The 23433-nt window shown below is 44.0% G+C and overlaps 1 protein-coding gene across 1 annotated transcript in view; it reads left to right on the plus strand.

Annotated features, from left to right (window-relative positions):
- The first annotated feature begins 225 nt into the window (after positions 1 to 225).
- Positions 226 to 23433, plus strand: part of LOC112113614 (CD99 antigen) — a 33033-nt gene continuing 9825 nt past the window's right edge. Inside the window, exons 1-4 of the mRNA XM_026650528.2 lie at positions 226 to 529; positions 18600 to 18638; positions 19073 to 19117; positions 23420 to 23428. Of these exons, the coding sequence (XP_026506313.1) occupies positions 469 to 529; positions 18600 to 18638; positions 19073 to 19117; positions 23420 to 23428 (154 nt within the window). The 5' untranslated portion in view covers positions 226 to 468. The remainder of the gene's footprint in view (positions 530 to 18599; positions 18639 to 19072; positions 19118 to 23419; positions 23429 to 23433) is intronic.

Here is a 23433-nt window from a genome sequence, read left to right on the forward strand (position 1 = left end):
GGACAGCCTCTCCTCATCTGCACCGCACCCCACCCGCTAGTCTCCCGTGACCTAAGGCGTGGCATGCCCTGGCAGGCACGCACTGTCCCTTCTCCCACCCAGCGGCCTGGGTGGAGGTTGGCCCCTTCGTCTCATTGGCTGCCTGGGGCCAGCTCTCCCTGCGGATTGGCTGCCTGCCTCTGGTAGGTAGGATTCTTGGAGAGGGGACAACTACATCCCTTTTTTGGCTGCGGGGCTCGCGCTGGAATTGCTGTTTGTGCAGCAGATCCTGTGCGCGGGGAGGGCTGTGGCTGCTGCCTGTGGCGCACCCGTGACCCGCTGCTGGCGGGAGTGGAGTTAGTGGCTTGTTGGAAAGAAAGTTAGAAGTGTGTGTGTGTGTGTGTGTGTGTGTGTGTGTGTGTGTGTCGGTGGGTGGGAAACCCGTGGGGAAAGTTTGCACCTTAGTCTCCGGAGCGGCAGCAGCGGATCATGCAGCGGGGGAGACTCACCCTCCTAGTGTCTCTGGCTTTTCTTCTGCTCCACGTGAGAGGTAAGAAGGTGGAGCAGACGCTGGGGGAAGAGGGTCGCTGCAGTGCAACTCGCCCTTCTTTCCCTTTGCTCCGACGGGGATCTGTGGCGGGGGGTTTCCTGTGGGGCTGCGCTCCCCTACGCAGCCCTCCCTCCCTCTTGCCACCTGGGGCTGGGTGCTGGGAGCTGTGGCCCGCTGCCAGCATAGACTGAACAAAGGAGCGGCTGTATTGGGGGCGGGCAGGAGGATGGTGGGGCGCCCAGACGGGAGATCCGCATGGCTATGTGGCTCTCAGGGCGGGGTTGTAGCGCAGACGGGGCAGTGCCCGGAGCTCCCCTTTGTCCATACAGCGGTACGCGCCCAGGGGGGTGGCCTGTGCCGGGACCCCTCTCGCTGTCTGCACGGGCTGGCCGCCGCAAGGCGAGAGCGAACAAAGAGCGGAGCTGCGGGGTGAGCCCCAGGCGTGGGTGTGCGCCCCGGGTCCTTAAATGGCTGGTCCACCACCCCCGACCGCAGCTCTGCCTCCCTAGGTGGGATGAGCCTGGTGGTCTGCCTCTGCTCCCCCAGTGACAGCCACCCGAGAAGCCCTCGGAGGAGGCAGCCGGATTGGAAAAACTTCCTTTTCTGCGATCGGGGGGTGCCACGTTTTAGTTGGCGACTCTTTTTTATTTTATTTTTTTGCGGTGGAATTTAATCCCTGGGAAAACTGGATTTGCAGTGATGGCGGGGAAATCGCCTTAACTGTGGGCACTAAATGTGGCGCTACTGGAAATGAGGCAGGGGGTGATGGGGGAGGATTCACCACAGGGCTGGGACATGGAAATAAGCCAGGTTTATTACGTTGGACCGGTTGGCTTGCTCATTGTCTGGTTTGGGAGAACGGAAAGGATCTGGGAGTTGTCTCTTTATGTATTGCTAGCCTGGGGAGGAGAAATGCTACATACTTGTAAGGCTGGGGAATCCTTAGCTGCCTTCCTGCCCCACCCCAACAGCGTGGAGTATCTAGCTGACGTCTTTCAGGGGAGGTAGGATGCCTGAAGTGCACATCATTCTCCCACTAGATCTGCACAGAGTGGTCCTCTTCACATTTGCCCGTTGAACCATAGATAGAGCAGGGGTACTGTGGTCACTTACAGAGGAGGTGATGTTGTCCTTTTAAAAAAACTAGTACAGTATGAAAATGTTTATTTTTTCACCTCTCACTTTATATATTGTATGTACCAAATTAGTTTCTGTGTTTTCATTAGTTTGTGCGTAGAAGGAGGGGGCTTTTCTTGAATGCCACCGGGAGTTTTGGCACAGTCAGAGCTCTAAAACAGCTTCCATTTTAGGAAAGAAAGAGGAGTTACTTTTAGTCGGAGCAACAGTTATCCACTTGCAAGTTAGCTTTGAGTTATCAGCACAATAACTATACTATGGGAAACTTCAAGGTAAACAAACAAAAACTTTGCTGACAATTTCCCTTTGATTTTAATATTCTTATGAGCAGACTTTTTTTAGCCTTGAAACTTTTGCCCACTTTTTTTGCACAGAATATTTATTTAAAAACAATAGGTTGAATGTTAGGATTCTGATGCATTATTTGGAGAAATGCAGCTACAGTAGCTAAAACTACTTTATCCAATAAGAACTTATGTAAACTCTGTTGGCTAAGGTCTGATGTGATACAAGGATATGTGATACAAATTGTCACTTACTTCGCACAATTTGTCACTTAATTACTTCTTGCAAGGATGGTATTATTTTTGCCACACCAAAGAAGGCTAGTTGATGCTACATAGTCATATATTTTTCCTGTCAAATATTTAGCAAAACTGTTAGTTTAAAATCACTTGTTGCCTCAGAGCTCCAGAGGACATGCCGTAGAGCAGGGGTGGCCAACCTGTGGCTCTGGAGCCACATGCGGCTCTTGAGAAGTTTAATATGCGGCTCCTTGTATAGGCACTGACTCCGGGGCTGGAGCTATAGGCGCCAACTTTCCAATGTGCCGGGGGGGGGGGTGCTCACTGCTCAATCCCTGGCTCTGCCACAGGCCCTGCCCCCACTCCACCCCTTCCCGCCCCCTCCTCTGAGCCTGCAGTGCCCTCACTTCTCCCCCCTCCCCCCAGAGCCTTGCCACAAAACAGCTGATTGGGAGGGAGGGGGAGGCGCTGATTGGCAGGGCTGCCGGTGGGTTGGAGGCGTTGGGAGCGGGGGTGGGGGAGCTAGTGTGGGGCTGCTGACCTATTGGCAATGTACATTGGTAAATTCTGGCTCCTTCTCAGGCTCAAGTTGGCCACCCGTGTCATAGAGGGAGAGGAGGATGTTAAGTGTTTGACAAATCTTTGCAAGGAGGTAAATTGTTCTGACATGATCAGTAACATTAACTCAGCTTGTTGTGTCCAGGGTTACAGTTCATAATGTGAATGCATTATCCCAACCAAATGAAAAAAGACACAAATAGGATCCTATTTTTTTCAAACAATACTTGTATGCATTCATGCATGGTATGAAGAAAGCTTCAGTTTTAACCAGTGTGAAGCTACTTTAAATAAAGCAATTTACATCAATTATCTAAATCACTTGATTTTAAATATCATCAGTCTAAATCAGGTGGAGGTTTTGCAAAACTAATTTGAAAACTTGTGCTCTTACAACATTAGACTAAAAATATATCCTAAATTTTGAAATGGTTTTTAAAATGCCACTGTCTGTAAGGTATCTTATTTGAATTTTCACTACTTTGTCAGTAGCAGTTCTGTAAATGTAAGGCTCTGATACTGCAAACACTTAAGCAGTTGTGTAACTTTACTCACATGAACAGTCCCATTAACTTCAGTGGGGATTGCTCCTGTTCTTAAAGTTAAGCATGAGAGTTTGCAGCATCGGGGCTAGCACTGTATTTTTTTTTATTCAACGTCGCTCTAAATGGCATAAAATCTTTGTCATTCCAAAACAAAATTGCTTTAGTGTTAACAATGTTATAAACACAGGCCAAATTTGTTTTAAAATAAGAGCCTAAAGTTAAGCTCGCATTTAGACACATGCAGGTGAGATTCCAAAGTGTGGAACTTCATAGCAGAAAAAAATCTCTAGTAGAGATTAGTAGCTGAAATTTTACTAACAATTAGAAGATTAAAGAAATAAATACAAAACAACCACCTCATTACTTTAAGACTATAAAATAGAAATAATGTAAAGAACTAGAAATTGATGAATAAAAATTGTGATTTTAACCACCCTGGCCTCAACCAGGGCCGGCTCTGGCTTTTTTGCCGCCCCAGGCAAAAAAGCCTCCGGCCGCAGCCCCGGGGCGAGGGCAGCGAGGGGAGGGCGGCCGGAGCCCTGGGAGGAGGGCGGCGAGCCCCGGCAGGGGCTCGGCTCTCCCCCCGGCGGGGGCTCGGCTCTCCCCCCGGCGGCCAGAGCACCGGGGGCAGGGCGGTGAGCCCCGGCGGGGGCTCGGCTCTCCCCCCGGCAGCCAGAGCGCCGGGGGCAGGGCGGCGAGCCCCGGCGGGGGCTCGGCGCCCCCCCCGGCCCCCGGCGGCCAGAGCGCCGGGGGCAGGGCGGCGAGCCCCAGCTGGGGCTCGGCTCTCCCCCTGGCGGCCAGAGCGCAGGGCGGCGAGCCCCAACAGGGGCTCGCCGCTCTCCCCCCGGCGGCCGGGGGGAGGGCGACCAGAGCGCCGGGGGGAGGGCGGCGAGCCCGGCTGTGGCCCCGCTCTCCCCGGCGGCCGGAGCGCCGCGCCGCCCCCCTCCAGGTGCCGCCCCAAGCACCAGCTTGGGTGCCTGGAGCCGGCCCTGGCCTCAACTGTACACTTCTTTAGTTGGTTTAAATTCAGACTGAAAAAAATGGTCAAAATACAGTTAAATTATGCATTTTAATGTTGAGAGCATGTGGATCAAATTCCCCCATGCATCATTCTGAAAATGTAATTCCATGTTAAATGAGCAGTTAATGATTGCATTTCCTTTGGGTACTATTGCTATTCGCCAATTTCTGGTGGGGGGTATCATTTTATAGAGCCACACATACTGTACTATGAAGCTGAAAATGTGCAGCAGGCTATTCTTTACCACTGTCACTGAAAAGAGTTCAGTTCTGTGACTCAGACTCTGAAGGCTTTTACTTTTTACACTGATCATTTACATAAAAGGACAACTGTGCATGCTAAATCAAAATGACTTCATTGCAGCAGTGCAGAAGTTCTTTGAAGTCATGACAGTGTAGCTTGGCAACTGTTGAACACTCCTCAGCTCTACACTGCACAGCCAGAAACAATTTCTAGATATTAATGTTTGCTGTTACTACATTGGCATGTCACATGGGGTGGCAGCTATACTTAAAATGTTTGTCCTTGTTTGACTCTTGTTACTGTGATCCACGTACTGGGGAAGGCATTATTTGTTTGGAGGATACAGTTTAGTACAAAGCTACTGTAATTGCCATCTCCTTTATTCATTCAGTATTGCAAGAAGATGAAAGTGCACCCAGAAATCTACCAGCCAGAGACCAATAGGACAAGAGTGTGTAAAGCGTATCAGGGGAGGGAGGAGGAGGGCAAGTCACCAGGGAGTTCCAGGGGCCAGGGTTCATCTTCAGCTGGTAGAAAAGGGGAGGGTACATGGGTTTGTACCTGGTTGCATTTACTTTTTCCTTAGAATGTGGGAGAGGGGAACAACACTTCATCTTCCATATGAATCTCTGACTAGTGTTTGATAAATTTGAAATCCCAGGGCTACTTGTTGGGAAAGGAGCAAGTGGTAGCAGCAGCAGCATTGAAGTGCTCTGTCTGCAGACTCAGACAGCACCACAACAGTTAACATTTGGAAGGTTCTTTGCAATCATAAGGAGACTGCTAATGAAAGCAGAAATTATGTAAAAGCTGGTACATTGACACTTCTCAAATATCCAGTCTTAATTCCCTTCCCCTAAGTAGGTTTCTATCATCAATATACAAAATGTCAAATGGACACTTATAAAGAAACATCTTTAGCTGTACTTGTTAAAAGGCAAAAGTCATTAGTAACTCAACTGGTAATTCACTCCACATGTTAACTGGTCTCTAGCCTTCTCACATTTTGAGTCTCTTAATAGTCTTTCTTCTTGGATCTCTGCCAGCAGTTTTATAGATATTCCCCACCCGACCCCAAATGTATGCTTATTGTGTACAGTAGAACCTCAGACTTATGAACACCAGAGTTATGAACTGATCAGTCAACCACACACCTCATTTGGAACTGGAAGTATGCAATCAGGCAGCAGAAGAGACTAAAAAAAAAAAAAAAAATAGAAAAAAAAAGCAAAAACAGTAAACTATGTTAAATGTACACTACTACAAAAAATAAAGGGAAAGCAGCATTTTTCTTCTACATAGTAAAGTTTCAAAGCTGAATTAAGTCAATGTTCAGTTGTAAACGTTTGAAAGAACCATCATAACATTTTGTTCAAAGTTACGAACATTTCAGAAAAAACAATGAGGAGTCCTTGTGGCACTTTAGAGACTAACAAATTTATTTGGGTATAAGCTTTTGTGGGCTATTTCAGAGTTACAAACAACCTCCATTCCCGAGATGTTTGTAACTCTGAGGTTCTATAACTTTCAGCTTTGTGCAGGATGGCGGGTGAGAATACTTCATCCACAAGATCTGTTCACAAGAAATCTTTTTAATCCCAGGTCTTTTCTTTTGAGTAATAGAATTTTGGTCTAGGTAAAAATAAATTTTGGGGTGGGTTTTTTTGTTTGTTTGTTTGTTGCTTTTGCCCCCTCACACAGGATATCCATTGCTTTTTTTGTTGTCTACTAAATCTTAGTTGTTTGTCTGAATAAAAGGTTCCAAGTTGGTATTTTTATTAAACAAAAGCTGTTTGTAAACTCCAGAGCTTATATTGTCTGGATTTGATCTGTTGGTGTTTTAGTTATAACATTCTCTTCTCATGCTGGTCCTTTTTATTTTAATTTTAAACTAGACCATAGACATTCATTTCAACTTTTTCTTTATTTAATTTTTGCTCTAAACTAGTGAATTGTTTCACAAATAGAAATTAAACTATGGGGATACAAAAGTTATTTAATACAAAGTTCTCTACCTAAAGCTGGGTCTGCAGTTTTAAAACAGAGCATATCTAATAGGCTTGGTGGTAATGATACAATTGTTAGTAGAGTTTAATCTTAAAGATGCCCACTCCAAAGAATTACTCTTTCAATCTGTGGCGCCTAGTGCACAAAACAAGTTGAAGGAATGGAAGTGCCAGATATCAACCCTTATTTTGTCTTCCTATTCCCTGCCTCACATTTGGGGTAACCTACATTTGGGGGCAGGGGAGATAGCATGCTTAAGAGGTGGATAGCGGAGTAGGGTTTTGGTGAAAGGTTCTTGGTGAAGGGTTCTGCGAATCTTGTGCAAATGGCTCTTGGAAGCTGGTGAAGATGAGTCTTTGCTCAGACCCACGTTCTCAGTTTTACTTTTTTTTCTTTTTGTTTATTCCTCTTTTCTATTACACTCCTTCAGTATTATATATCCTTTCCTCCTAACACCACTCATCCACATGCTCCCTCTTCCACCAGCCCCCAAACCTATGCACCCTCACTGCCCAGCCCCAACACAACACTGTCACCGACATCTCCAAATCCTGTGCAGCAATCCTGCATCCCAGTCCCTCTTCCATCATCCTCCCTGCTAACTCCCATACATACATAGCCGTCACCGCTTGAAGCAAACCGCTCCATGATTCCCTCCCCACAGCAACTCTGCACCAAGGTTTCCCTTCTCACATATACTACAGCCCACTATCACTCTCCCCTGCAGCAGCCTTCTCCCCTCTGCAACCCCCCTTCATTCCATTCATCTCCCTGCCTTTCCCACAATGCACCTGGGAACCCCCACTGCTTCCTACAACCACTCCCTGCAGCAAATCCCTGGTTTCCTCTTGATACCATCTCTGTCTTCCACTTCACTACCACGCACGTGGCTGTGACCAGGAAGGTAAGGGACTGCAGCAAGCCCTTTTGAATGTCCCATGTCTGCAGCCAACAGTGGTGAAATTTGTGGTGGGAGTTGCTTTACCTTTGGTGACTAATGAAATTATCATGTCAGAGGCTCGAAATTTCATCATGTTGCCTTGATCAACATGTATGCCATATTTCACAGGCAGAGGCGGCTTCAGGCACCAGCGCAGCAAGCGCGTGCCTGGGACGGCAAGCCGCTGGGGGTGGCGTGCCGGTCGCCATGAGAGCGGCAGTCAGGCAGCCTTCGGCGGCGTGCCTGCGGGAGGTCTGCCGGTCCCATGGCTTCGGCGGCAATTCGGCGGCGGGTACGCCGAAGACGCGGGACCTGCAGATCACCTGCAGAAATGCTGCCGAACCCGCGTGACCAGCGGACCACCTGCAGGCATGCCGCCAAAGGCCACCTGACTGCCGTGCTTGGGGCGGCAAAAAACATAGAGCCGCCCCTGTTCACTGGAGGGCTAGGGCATTTTCAGGGCCACAATGAATCCCCTGGTGGCCGCAGGCTGTATCACACTGTATAGTTTAACCGCTGCGCTTGCAACCAGATCATGCAAATTGATCTTTGAGAGTGGATGCTTATACCTGTATGGAGACACTCAACTTCATTGAGTTTCTGGGTACATGCAAGCATCTGGCCACACTGAACCTATTGATGGAGTCAGAGGAAGAGACTGGGGGATGGATTGTCAACTTATTAATTGTGGTATAATGGAGTGGAAATGAGTTAGGATTGTCTGAGTGACTTGCCGTGTATTTTAGTAGTTCATTGTAACTTTTGATTGTTTTAGTGGAATAGTATTCAGAGTGTGGGATGGTTGCTCCTGAAGAAATCAGAAGTGGCTTTCAGAGATAAGGATGGAAGATTTAAACACACAATTGCTGTAATTTCTGGGCAAGAGCCAGTACTCAAGGTGCAGTTCCCTTGTAAGTGTTAAAATGTTGCAGTCACTTTCTTTGGGGTGGGATGTGTGTTTACTAATCACAAGACACTTCATAGCTACACAGATAAAATCTTTATGAATATGGAAATTAAACTATCAGGATCTGGGTGCTGCCCTTTGTTATCATGAACGATGATTTACATTAAGTCATGGTTCATGACTTCTTACCACTTGGTCTTTAAAACATATGATGTTCTGTTCCCTCTCCCTAGCAAACATGGGAAAGACACTGAAGTGTACAGGAGTATAAAATATTCTTTAGTGGAATGATAGGCCATCCCAGTAGTTAGCTCTCTAGTGAAGAAAAATTGGCATAAACCACTCAGTGTGAGTTTTATTTTCTTATCTGCAACAGTATTTGACAGTCTCATTCTGTTGTATGGTGTCAGGAAGTTAACTGCCTGCTTGGGCCAAACGTTCTTCTTTTAACTAACCTGAATGAAACTGATTTCGGAACTGTTTATCTGTTAATTTCCTTTGTAATTGCCACAATTTGTCAAGCTGTAGAATTCTTATGAGTAGCTTTAACATTCATGTGAGGAAACTGCTGATGCCTGAGATGCATAGGGCTAGATACGCATGAAGTACTTGTGAGAACACTGAAACTTGCCCCTAAACTTCTCTGTCCTGGTTTGAGATACGTGTTCTGTTGCCATGAAAATCTCATGGGAATAATGTTGTCTGCTTGTGATCCCCACATGAGGAATACAACACATTAACATTCCTTGAGGAATGGGTAATGGTCCTGGAAGCTCTGTAGTTCCAGATATTTGTATAATTTTCCTAAACAGAAATGGAAAAGAATATTGCTGTAACTGACAAGGTTCTTGTTGCCTTAAAGCCAGAAATTGTCAATGAGTAGCATAATAAAGGAGGCTACTGATAACTTAGCTTTGGAAAGGGCAGAATGAACAATGAATTGACGTTGACAGTTTCTTCTTTGGTGGTGATGGGATGTGTGGAGGAATGAGAACTTTCTGGTAAGTGTATCACCGGTTAAGGAAACCTGATTGTAGCAAGTCCTGTTCATTGTTTATCACAAGTCTTTGTTAGGTTTGTAAAAATTTAAAATACCAGTCCTTGGACAAGTTAAACTTGGAAGCTGTGTGCTGTAGATGATATAAATACTGTGAAGGTTTGTTTGTATGTCTTTTGGTCATGGAAAATGAATGAGGCTATTATAGACTTTCAATAGCTGGATTTTCAAATGCCAGGGGTGGAATTTTCAAAGGAAACTAAGGGAATTAGATGCCCAATTTCCATTTAATTTCATTGGGATTTGGGTGCTGAATTCCCTGAGGTTTTTGAATGTGTTTATAAATGATGCAAAACCAATATAAAAGAATATAGGGATTTCCAAAGAGCTCTAGATTTGAAAGTCTCTTGCTCTTGCAAATCCTGTGACTTGGATGCATTATAAAAGCACTTGGTTTTGTGGACTTATCATTGTTGCTGGTATTTTCCTACTTATTAGCAACATGTGGTAACTTCTTGGAAAAAATCTTTCCACTATATTTAACTCTTCCCTGCAGAAATTGGGGATCATTCCCTGTACATCAGCTGTAGCCAGTACCTGAATTTGAACCACTTTCTAAATGTAAAGCTAACTTTTTCTTGGGGGAGGAGGGGCAAATGACAACATTCAGCTTTTTAAAGCAACAGAGAGTCCTGTGGCACCTTTAAGACTAACAGATGTATTGGAGCATAAGCTTTCGTGGGTGAATGCCCACTTTGGTAACTGTGACACACATGCTCCCTGTCACACACTCTCCCTTCTCTCTCCCCACACACTTCATTTGAAAAGTGGCTGGCAATCTAGTAGGATGCTCATGGAACAATGGGATTGAGAAACCTGCATCATGTGACATTGTACCTGCCCCATGAGGCACTGCAAACCCTTCCCAAAACATCCTGCGGCCAGTTACACAGTGGGATAGCTACTCACAATGCACTACTCTCTGTGTTGATGCAAGAGCTGCTAGTGTGGATGCGCTCCGCCAACACCAGGAGCATAGTGTGGGTATGCAACAGCGCTTTAATTAAAGCGCTTTAATTAAAACGGCATAACTTTTGGCAACAAAACTCTTCAGTGAAGACATAGCGTTAGCCTGACTGCATTGTGGTTGTGACCTAACTTTATTACTAGGGGATACTAAGAGCTGGGTAGTGCTTCTCTGGAAGGAGTGAACTTCCAGTGTGCCTGCTTTTTGCACATGCAAATACCTACATGTGCTCTTTAAATAGTCTTACATTAGACAGTGTTGGAATGTCCCCTGTGGTATTCATTGTGGGATGTAATAGTTGTATATGCTCTCTGATTTTACACTATGTAACAGGGTGGATTTGATTTAAATCGTGATTTAAATCACTAGTCAGGAAGACTCGATTTAATCATGGTTTTCTACATAAAAGTGCAATCTTGTTGGTTGTTATAACCTTAATACATATTCTTCACAACTCAGAGATAGACGTAGGCTTCATTTTTAGAAGGTACACACTATACATTTTAAAACATTTATTTTGAAAACTTTTCAGATTAGTTTTACAGCTATATCAGAAAATGAATGATTGTTTGGTTATTTCATTTACCAAAGGTAATTGAAGCAGATATTTATGAAGTCATTGGGAGGTGAACTATCTCCAATTCAACAGGTTAATCATTAATATTTGGAGGATTTTCTTGCCATGCTGTATTAGGAGGAGAACATCACAAGACAGACATTTAAATTGTTTTATTTAACTAGAACAATAAAGTTAAGTATTCTGGATTTTTTTCTTCAACAGCAAACATATCATATTTTAACAAAACAAGCATATGTCCCTCGCTTCTCACATTTATCTCCAGACTTCTCCTTGTCCAGCTCTATTCCACCCCCAACAATCTTCTATTCATTGAACTTTTTGAAACTTTGCACTTTTAGAGAGAAGTAAGGAATTGACTCTGTGTACACAAATTGCAGAGGGACAATAGAGTTGAGGTCTGTTATTTATCACCTTTATATATTATTTATTTATTTAAAACATTTTGCTGTTAACAAGCATGTTGCCTCTAGAGACACCAATCCACAGTTTGAGAACTGCAAAACTAAGCACCTCTGATGGTATCTTCTAGACCAAGGATCGGCAACGTTTGGCACGCAGCTAGCCAGGGTAAGCCCCCTGGTGGGCCGGGCCTGTTTGTTTACTTGCTGTGTCTGCAGGTTCGGCTGATCGCGGCTCCCACTGGCCTGGGAAGTGGCGCGGGACGAGGGATGTGCTGGCCGCTGCTTCCCGCAGCCCCCATTGGCCTGGAGTGGGGAACCGTGGCAAGTAGGACCTGCGATCGGCCGAACCTGCGGAGGCGGCAAGTAAACAAACCTTCCCGGCCCACCAGCGGGCTTACCCTGGCGAGCCGTGTGCCAAACGTTGCTGATCCCTGTTCTAGACTGAGCACTGAGTCCCATTGGGTAGATAGAAAGATTAACCTAAATAATCTATACAGATGCCTGTGGAACCCCATAAGATTGGGTCCCTAATCCATGAACTAGTGGAACTCATTTACAAAGCTTTTCTTAAACAAACATTCTATTGTCTCATACTATAGAATTAGAATCCCTATTCCATGATGAGATACCTTTGAGCTATAATGTATCTTAATTAAAACTATCTTTAGATAGGTTTTTACTCAACAAGCATTTTATCAAAAAAATCCAATTTAAATAAAAAAATCATTGATTTTTATCCACCCTGCTATGTAAAGTGTACACACTCATGTTTGCATCTGCAAAGTGCACTTTGTGTCTGCAGTTTTGTGGTCACACAAAAGGAAACTGGGTAGAGGCCATTGTGAAAAATACATTCGTTAAACTTTGAAAGGCTTTATTAAAAGTTGTCCATTTCAGTAAGCAAGTGAGATGTTTTGCTGTTGAGAATGTCCTGATTGTGTGAGGTGCTCAGATGCCATGGCAATGAGTACATTATACAGTAGCGTCAACCCCAAGCCTTCACTGAGTATAAGAATTTATGTAGAATAGAATCAAGTGTGGTAAGCTCACCTTTGGGAGGAATAACTTTCCCAGAAACAAACATGGCAAACATTTTAACCCTATGCTAGCTGACTGTGTGCTCTGAGACCATACTGAGGTCCCTAGGGGAAAATAGTCACCTCAGTTCTGAACCTATGTCCTTACTGACCCTAACCTTGTGGAACTAAACTGTGGTATAGAAGTAGTTCTGGCATTTGGGTAGTGATTTGAAGGTTGGACACTGGATTTTGGGCCTTAATCTACCCAGCCCAACTGACAGGGCTGGCTCCAGGCACCAGCCCAGCAAGCAGGTGCTCGGGGTGGCCAAGGGGAAGGGGCGGCATGTCGGGCTGTTCGGCGGGTCCCTCTCGGAGGGAAGCACCTGCCGCTGAATTCCTGCCAAAGAAGAAAGCGGCGCGGTGGAGCTGCCGCCGGAGTGCCGCCGATTGCAATTGCGTGCGTGGTTTTTTGTTTGTTTTTTTTTTTTTCCCCTCGCCGCTTGGGGCGGCAAAAACCCTGGAGCCGGTCCTGCCAACTGAATGGCTTCAGAGGCGGCGCCCAGATTTGTTGTTGCTACGCAGCAGGACTGGTTTTGGTTTCTGGATAACAGCTGTCATTAGTCTTACTAAATGCTGAGCTCCTTGTGCCAGATTCTGTAACCTCCTGTTTACCCTACTCTTATGTACTCTCAGATGTTCATCTGGTGATTCAAAGCACTCTAAGTCTTCATTCCTAAACTAAATGCTTCTGTCAAGCCATCCACATTATTAGCACCAGAGCTTGTTTTGTTTGTGATGCAAGCCCTCAGTGAATAGGTTTCTCTTGTTACAAAATGTGCCACGATTCCTAATTTCTCTATCCAGTCTTGAATGGATATTAACGCAGATCGACATAATTTGTGATGCATCCCCTGAGTTCCAGCATGCACCACAGACACGTGGAAACATGAAATTCAAACTAGGGTATGTGTGGGAGAAAAGTGGCCTCTTGAATGGATGTTCACGTCTGTCAAAGGATCCTGTGTACATTTTCACTTCTGTTCAGTGGAAGGAATGGTCTGTTCTGAAATTCAGCTTCAGGAGCTGAAAAGTGATAATGGACAACTGCTTATTTGCTCCTTGTTTAGGTACCCCATCACTTAAAAAAATGTCATTGCTACCTTGGAAGGGGTGTCTAGAAACCATTCTTTTTGCATAAAGGCCTGTTGGGAGACTTTTGTATGTGAACAAATAACCTTGGTAAGTCAAATACATCTTGAGCAATATGAAAGAAATGTAAGTTTCTCTTTTTTACTGGTCCTAGAGGAAGCTTAACTGTCATGGTCACCAATGTTTTCTGACTATAAACATGCTAAATCCAGCAGGACTGAATATGCAGCAAATAGCTGCCTTTTTTGTATTTAGAAAATCTTCACTTCATATTCTGTCTGTATCCTTGTCTCATACTTAGAATTTAAGCTCTTTGAGGTAGGGTCAGTCTTCTTTTTGTATAGTACCTAGCACAGTAGGGTCCTGGTTCATGACTGGAGTTCCTAGGTGCTACCACAGTGCAAATAATTAATAGAAAATAAATTTAAAGATTTGATATATGAGCAAAGTTTTGATAGGTGAAGTCTTGTACGAGGGTTGCAGACTGAAAACTACAGTACAGGATTTCAGTTCTGAAGATTTCATGGTATGCTGCTGCAGAGCTAATTATAAGCTGCTGCTTGGCAACGTCTGTAAACATCTTGTCACAGCTTTTGCCTGATCAGGACTGGTGCCCACAACTCTGCCCAGAATGAGATGACTAACGCAGCTGCAAGTTCTGCTCCTCCCGCAGTGAGTCATCATCACATTCAAGTTTCTCTGCTTAAAACTTAAAAAAAGAAGTTTTTGCAGAGGTATAAAGGGAACAGAGATTTAAGAGGAATAAAAAAGTTTTCACTTTCTCCTGTGCTGCTTGTTAGTAAATTGTTTTTCTTTTTTGGTTCTAGCTGTTTGTGACATTCACTATTTGGGGGGGGGGGAAAAAAGACTGTCAGAATGTGGGATATGCAGTAGATGTTTTTAGTCTTGGATCACTGTATGTTGACAGGAGGCAAATAACTGAATTGGAAACAAATGCCAGTGAGCTCAGAACAGCAGTTCCTAGGTTTAAACTTCAAATAAAAATAAAATTGTGCAAAATACTTTAAAGTGTTGCTTTTACTAATTGCATATGTGCAGACCTACCTACCATGGCATTAGTCCCTCATGGCTGAGTAGCAGATATTCCCATCCTTCTTATAGGTCCACTGAAGGAGGGGGAAAAATGGAATTATTGGTGGGGTATAGAACTTAGCCAATTAGTTCATTTTATCATCCATTTATCATTGTGTTATTTGGCGTTATGGTTAATTCATATGCTATTTCATAGATAGTCAATGTATGCTAAATAGATTTAAATTGTAGGATAATAGAAGTGTAAGACTGAGAATTACACCTCTACCCCGATATAACGCGACCCGATATAACACGAATTCTGATATAACGCGGTAAAGCAGTGCTCCGGGGGGGCGGGGCTGCGCACTCCGGCGGATCAAAGCAAGTTTGATATAATGCGGTTTCACCTATAACGCGGTAAGATTTTTTGGCTCCCGATGACAGTGTTATATTGAGGTAGAGGTGTATTTAGGAGTGATGAATGTGTGTTAGGTATACAAGTAAAGCATGGCAGGAATACAAGACCTATAAACTGAGACCTGTAAATTTTTAGCTTAGTCATACTAGGCCAGGTTTAAGAATGCTTGACATTAGTGGGTGATCTAGGAATAATCTTATGCCAGGAAGGTCACAAGATCACTATAAAAGATGTGCTCGATGTTACAAAAAACTAGATTGCAATACACTGCAGGGTATTGTTCAAGATCATGAGACACCGGATTGTTAGATCATGGAATGTCCTGTCGTGACCGCAGCATACATGTTGTGCATAGATGCTAATAAGAATAAGCGAAAGTAAGAAACAGCCTATGACAAATGGGGCACTCCAATATTCATGGGGTATAAGGAAAACCCTCATGCATCTGCATAAGGTGTTGGGTGTGATCAGAATAACAATATAAAAGAGGTTCCCTGGTTGGGTAAAAGTGGGGAGACTCCCACCGGAAACCCCAGCAGGAACCATCCTTCTATTGACAATAATCTGTTGAGAGGTTCATCGGGGACCCTAGGATATCTTTGAGGATGTGAGTATGACTACAGCCTTAGTCATTGCATGGGTTTTTGTAGGATTTATGTATGTATGGGTAATTGTAACTTTATTGCTTTAATAAAACTTGTAGTACAGATAAGACTTTAAACTTGTGATTGTGTTTCTGGTCACGATCCTTGGACTTTGTGTGTTCCTGGAGTCTCCAAATTTGAGAAAAACACCAGAGGTGATTTTCACGCCATTGAGCTTGAAACTGTAGCAACAGCAGCTGAACTCATGGTAGCTTAATACAAAATTACTAAATTCAATTTAAATTTAAAAAAAGCTACAGGAGAATAGGAGTGGTATTAAATATAACTATAGGGAATTGTGCAACCTGCTTGGGACAAGCTGTTTTACCCTCTGTGGAGATGCATCATAATACATCCTCAATCTCAGCCTGTATTCTTGCTCACGACCAAAGCAGGATCTCCTCTAAATCAGTTGTCTCATGCCAGCTTCTGCAGTGGAATGTAGTTACCACTAGCTCTAGCTGTCATTTCCTTTCCCACCCCGTTCAGTGAAGAAGCTTCCATGAGTCACAGCAACAGAGTTCCATTTCAATGTCTGGCCCTCTTCAGTGGCCTTCAATTCATCAGCCCTTCAAAGCTTCATATTTGCTCAGAAATAGCTTTTGCCTACCTAGTGCTTCAAATGTTATATTTTTAAATTTATTTTCCCAGCTATCTCCAGCAATTGGCATAGCCTGTGTCAGTCAGGGCATCAAGGCTGGCAGCTTCTGCTCTGTTAGAGGGGCTAGGTTTTTTCCCCCTAGCTTTCTGCTCATATGCTTGAGAACACTTGCAACTCATGGATTTGTATATTGTGTGTATGGAGAGGAGGTAGCACAGCAGTTTCAAAAAGTGCTCTAATGCTGCACTATGCCTCTCATAGACAGACATAATTGATGCATTCTTGATCCCTTATGGTTTCCAGTGCTAGTTGCTTCAGAGGAAATTCCATGAAATGCTATCCATGGACAATTATAAAATAACCTTTTTTTCCTCCATTTGTGCTGGGAAAGAAGCTTGCAATCTTCTCCTTAGTATCTGAACCTCATCCCAGTCATTCATAACTCTCAGCTCAGAATTGGATTATTGCAGTGCATTCACCACTGGGGCCAGATTTTCATTTTGAAAAAAGTTTGACATCTGGGGATCCTGAGCTATTGAAAATCTGGCCCTAAACAGGACTATATCTGAAGACCTCTCAGTAACTTCAGTCAGTACAAGATAAGACTTCCTGCTTTAAGTGGTTACCCAGAGCATATCATACATGCCCAGCAGTCAAAAAGAGGCTTCAGTCTTATTTGTGGGTGATGTTTACAAGTGAAAACGATAAAACCTTAGCATTACAGTACTTTTTTGGATCTTGGCTCTCTTAGACTGTGTCTCCCCCTCGTGGGCGAACCACCGCAGAGGCAATGAGCTGAGATGCTCAAACGAACAGTTCCTTTGTGTTAAATGTCAGGTGATGGCGGAGGCAGGGAGCTACCAGTGAATAGTCCTCTTCTCTGCAATTGGTATCTCCCCTCCAAATATACCTTTTACTCCACCAAAGCCTAGATTTAATTTAACTATTCCTCATGTGATGCTTTTTGTGCTTCACATAAAGTGTTTTAAGTTTTTTGCCTGTCTGGGTTAGGTCCCATTTTCTGGCTATTTTGACTTTCTGCGTGCCCATTGGAAACAGGCCAGTTTATCTGCAGACCCTAAATGGAAGAGATTCTCTTTGCAAGATGGATAAGCTTCAGCCTTTGTAATCCACTTTTATGCTGAATTCCTAAGATGGTATGGATGCATCTTGCATACCTTTCTAAGGTGGTGTGAGTTCCTGCCGAATCATTCTGGCAATATGTCTCATGTGCACGCCCACTCCTATGAAGTAGTTTTTCCATGAGCTGGGTGTTTAAAAGGTCCCATAGCATTTTTCAGGAGTGGAGTAAAGGAAAGTGGGTAGTGAGAAGATCCTCTCCTCTCTCTGCCTCTCACCCCTGTGGAGACTTGGAATACCTGCCTTGGCTGTGCAAGAGCCCAGCCACAAACCCAGTGCATTCATTATGATGGTTATCTTCAGAGAGCAACTACAATTAAGAGCTTTTTTCTTCCACCCCTTCAGATTGCCTATTTTTGTCTGTTTCAAATGTCTTCTGTTCTAAGGCTACATCTGCACTAGGAGCTGGGGGTGTGATTTCCAGCTTGCATAGACATACTCGTGCTAGCTCTCATCAAGCTAGCATGCTAAAAATAGTAGCCTAGCTGCGATAGCACGACAGCAGGGAGTGGTGCGCCAAGTACATACTCCCAGGGTCCAGGGCAGCTAGCCTATGCCACTCCTTGCCGCTGTCTGTGCTATCGCGGCTACACTACTACAGTAGAACTTCAGAGTTACAAACACCGGAGTTGTCTCTCGCTCCCCCAGTCCCTGCTCACAGCACTGCTCTGTCCAGGATGCTGGCAGTTCTCTCAGCCCTCCAGAGACACAGTCCTTCCTCCCAGGGCTCCCAGCAGAGAACTGCCCTCCTCTGCCCTGCAGCTCCCTTTTGATATGGGCCTGCTTGGCCCTGATGGGCTGCTCCCTTCAGCCCTTCTCTGATTGGCTGCCTCTGGCACAACTTCCCTAGGTTGACTTTAAACCCTTTTCTGCCAGTGATGGGTTGTCTGCCCCTCACGGGGAAGAATGCATTTACTCCATGGAGGACTGTCTGACCTTACTGAGATTGTCTGCAGATAGGGCCCTTATAATAATCCCATATCCCTTCTCTTCTAAAGGAGTGTTTTGGGGGGAAGCACTTTTGCTTCCTGCCCACGGTATTGAGAAACTCCCTCTATTTTAGCTGCATGTGGGGCAACATTGATCAGGATCAGAATGGCGTATTTCAGAGTGAGAAAGGTCTCTCCTCATTCTGCTGCTAATTTCTGGCTTTTTTTGTGTGTGTGTGTGTTGATAGGTGAAGACGACTTTAACTTAGAAGATGCATTAGGCCCCGGTAAGTAATATGTTCTTGCAAAAATCCCTTCTTGTGCGATTTTTCTATATATAGTGTTTAGCGTTAATGTTAAAACATAATTTAAATGCTTAGGACCAGATTCTGACATCCATACTGAACATGCGTAACACCTTTCTCCATGAGTAGCTGTATTAACTTCTCTGGCACAATTTAAGGTATAAGGTGCTAGTTAGTATGACTAAGAGTGTACCAGAACCTGGACCACATAGAAGTAGAGCAACCTGCCTGGTGGCAATACTTCAGTGTTTAAGGGCAAATCATACAACTGTAGAAGACTTGAAAAATTATTGGTCTAATACTTTCACTTATTTTAAAAGGAAGTCTGTTTAAACTTGTTCTTTAAGTATCTTTGTGCAATGTATTCATCATCAACGTTTCAATTTGTATTAACGTCTATGTCCTTGACATACCAGAGCCTACAAAGAAGCCTGGTTCAGCTACCAAAAAGCCGGAGTTGGGTGAGTAGTGATTAAGTTGGCACATAATGCATCTTACGGTAAATGCTTTATTGTGATTTTAGATGTGTACTTACTGACAAAGAATCATGGTTACACATTGCTGTATATCTGAGATAAATTATCCCAATGTGTCTATTTTTTTTTTTTAAGTGCACATTTCAGGCCTCTTTGGGGACAAGCTGAGGATCAAATAATAGAACCAAGCTGTCTTTAATAATACAGTGACTCCTCACTTAACGTCGTCCCAGTTAACATTGTTTCGTTGTTACGTCGCTGATCTATTAAAGAACATGCTCGTTTAAAGTTGCGCAATGCTCCCTTATAATGTTTGGCAGCCGCCTGCTTTGTCCACTGCTTGCAGGAAGAGCAGCCCATTGGAGCTAGCTGGTGGGGGCTTGGAACCAGGATGGACCGGAAACCCCCCATCAGCTTCCCTAAGTTCCCTGTGTGGCAGCCGCCCAGCAGACAATCAGTTGCCGGGCAGTTCAGGTGTCCCACCCCCCACTTCCATGTGCTGCTCCCGCCCTCTGTCTTGAAGCTGCTCCCAGGATCCTCCTGCTTGCTGTGCAGGGAGTGGGGGGGGAAAAGGGGGGCTAATGTCAGGGAGTCCCCCTCCCCCCGCTCCTGTACCCCATCTCCACAAAGCAGGGGCGGGGGACACCACAGGGCTCAGGACAGAGGAAACTGCTGTCTCAACTTGCTGATCTACTTAAAAAGGCAGTGTACTTAGAATGGTGTCAACGTACTTAAAGGTGCAATGCGTGTCTCACTCTCTCTCTCTCTCTCACACACACACACACACACACACACACACACAGAGAGTGTGTGTCTCTGTCTGTCTCTCTCTCTCACACACACATGCACCCCCCAGCACTTTGGAAAGTAGAGGGAGTGGTGCGCTCCAGTGGGATAGCGTGGGTTCATCATCATGTTCCGTTTCCACAGGCAATGTTTGCAGGCATTGCCATGCGTCTATTGTGTCTCCTCCCTCCATTTGTGCTGCCTTGTAGAGTGTGAGGCTACATTAACAACAATGTGTTAACCCTTGAGGGCTCAGCCGAGTGCTAGTTCATCATTTAGCAGTAAAGTATTCCCTGGGAAATATCCCACCCACTTCCACCCTCTGACTCCACCACCTCAACCAAGCTTCACAATCATCATTGCTGTGTACAGTATTAAATTGTTTGTTTAAAACTTACACTGTGTGTGCGTGTGTGTGTGAGTGTATAAATATATATATGAAATTTTTTTCTCTGAAACCTAACCCCCCCATTTACATTAATTCTTATGGGGAAATTGGTTTCGCTTAACATCGTTTCGCTTAAAAGTAGCATTTTTCAGGAACATAATTACACGTTAAGCGAGGAGTTACTGTAATAATGATTTTTTTAGGCTTTAGGCAGTGGCATGGCAAAACTGAGTTATTGGCTGGCAAATCTTTTGGTGATGTCATACATACCTCAGTCTGCAGGGAACACATTTGTCTCTGACATTTGCTGAACCACCACATTGAAATTGTATTTTACTATATCTCAGGGTTAAATTGTGGCTTAACTAGCATGGTGGAATAAGAGCATAAGGACACCCTATCACCTTTTTGCTGGCTACATGCATTGCAGATAGTAGGGAAAGCAGGCTACACAAAGCTACTACTTCTCCCCCCTAACAAAGGTGGGTGAGAGGGGCAGAATATAGGCTTCACCCTCTCAACCTGCTTGGTGGCATAGCTGTGCTGGGGATATATGCTGCAACAAATACAGTGCAGTTACTGCCTCCCTGGAGTCAAGGGGGAAACCAGGAGGAGGGATACTGAGACTGAGTCACAATCTCCCTCTTTTGCTTCTTTGGGGGCAGTGCAACAACACGCTGTCCCTTGCTCAGGACTAGATGTTAGTCATGATCTAGTCCATAATCAGGAAAACAATAATTAGAGCCTTCAGAATGTGCATTTAGATTTATCAGTGAAGTAAAAAAAACTCCATTAAAAGCAGTCTCTTAAAAACAAATGCACATGCAGCCTCATTGGGGTTTTGTACTAGCTAGTAAAATGGGACGAGCAGGATGGTCACAGCCCTAAGATTTGCTCGCAACCCATGAATTAGACTATAACAATGCATAATAAATATGTAGCTCTTGTATAGCACTTGTCATCAGTAGACCTCAAAAGTGCCTTGCGAAGGACATCTGTGTCATTATCCCCATTCTACAGATGGGGAAGCTGAGAGCTTGCTAAGCACTTTGAGGTCTACTCATGAAAAATGCTATATAAGAGCTGGGTATTATTATTCTGAGTTGTTAGAGCCTAGTACATCGGTTGCGGGCAAACCTTGTGGCTGTGACCACCCTGCTCATCCCATTTTGCTAAATGGAAGGGGGATCCTCAGAGGTAAGTAGGGAATCCTACTAAGTAGAACCATGGAATGTTAACCTGTATATTTTGTATACTGAAGCCTTCATAATTAGAGTGTCCTGCAGTGGGCCCTGGGGGTTGCCTGGGCAGAGCTCATTGCAAGATCAGGTCTAAAAGATATCCAAGGAACAACTTCATGGCTTTTTAAAATAGGGGTGATGATGGCATTAGATTGAGGTGAGTTAGAGCTTGTAGGACTACTGGAAGAAGTGAATATCAAGAGGGATTTGATTAAAGTGAGGTCAGTGCCACGCACAGAAATTGATGTAGTAGAATTTGGTATTGAGGATCCATGAGTTTCTGCTGTTGAGTTAGAGGCCTCGTTTGAGTGCATTAATGGCTTTGGGTTTTTTTGTTTTTCCAAATGTCTTTTGATTAGTTGGCTTTGGGGATGTTTCATCACCTTATTTTCACTAGATAGCACTAATTGACTAATATACCATTCCTAGAAGTGGTTGTAATTTGAAAATATTACCTTTCTAATCACTCCCTAGAAAGAAGGGGGGGGGGGGATAATATGCTCTTTATGCCAGGAAGTGGGAGTCTGTTGTCAGAAAGGAAGCCTTTCCCTTTCCTCTGGGATAATCTCTTTGCAAAGTCTATAATGTATTTCAGCTAAGTCACATGAGCAAACTGCAATATCCTTGCCACACTCTCACTAGTGAAGTGGAACATAGTTTGGCAGGTAGTGTCTGTTAACTCTTTAAATTGCTGAACAACACCCGTAAAAGCTGGTATCACACTAGCATTACTGTGCTTCAGCATTACTGGCAACTGTTGGGAAGGGGGAAGCTTGTCTGTGGGAACTAACAAGGGCACAGAATTCCAGAACTGTAACAATGTTTGTTCCTTTAGTTCATTTAGTCATAGAAGAGGCATGGTGTTATACAAGGCCATGAATGCCTCTGTTAGAAGGATCTTGGTCAATTATATGCAAGTATTGAAATCTGTAAAGTTATTGCCTGGTTAGGATGCAGGCTCTTTATGTGAAAAGTTGCTCAGGTTATACATCATGGTTTTCTAGGACATTGGATACACTTGTGACTTTAAATCTTTAATTATCACTACATCAAAATGCTCAACCTTACTGTTCAAATTTCATGACATTTTAGGGCATTGGAGTGGCAAAGTAAATCACCATATTTATTTGTTTCCTTTTTTCTTTTACTGTTTCTTGTAAATGAAAAAAAAAAGTCTTCATTTTTATAGAATTGCCAGTCAGAACAGATGAACTGGTGGCCTTTATTAGTTAATTGCATGTTTGTAGAATCAACTGTGTGTGTAAGTTGTATGCATAGTACACACTCCATGTGCATTTATTGCTGTGTGTATATATAAATAAAATGAGATGAGGTTGTCTTGGGGTCTTGCTAATTTTAAATGTTCATAACTAGAATGAACTCAAAATGAACCGATTTTCTTCTTCACATGGATTGATTTTTTTTTTTTTGAGACTGAGACCTACAAAGCTGCCAGTCTGAAATAAATTCAGTTCCATAGTCTTAAAGTTGATGCATACATGCTAGCTACCTAGTTTTAAAAATTCCACGTTAGTGCCCAGGCCTGCTCCCCATTCTATTCAATAGGAGTTTTGCTATTGACTTCAGTGGGAGCGGGAGCAGGCCCTAAACTTCAGACACACAAATCGAAATGAGGTGTGATAGTTGGAAATAGAAGGGTTCTCAAGAGATTCTTATTTACAATCTTGAACACAGTGGATGAAGTCAGCTGCCATAATATTGGTAAACATAAGTTATGGAGGGGCTTTTGGGGGGTGAGGGGAGGAAGACAAAGAAACATGGGAAAGGTGGGTATAGATTATTCAGCTTGTTTCTGCACTTTACTCATTTGCAATTTTAACTCTTTTTCCCCCTAACAATATTTGTCAATAGATGACCACCCAAAA

Source organism: Terrapene carolina, unplaced genomic scaffold (genome assembly GCF_002925995.2).
Source record: "Terrapene carolina triunguis isolate 2854851 unplaced genomic scaffold, T_m_triunguis-2.0 Scaffold25, whole genome shotgun sequence".
NCBI classification, from domain to species: domain Eukaryota; kingdom Metazoa; phylum Chordata; order Testudines; family Emydidae; genus Terrapene; species Terrapene triunguis.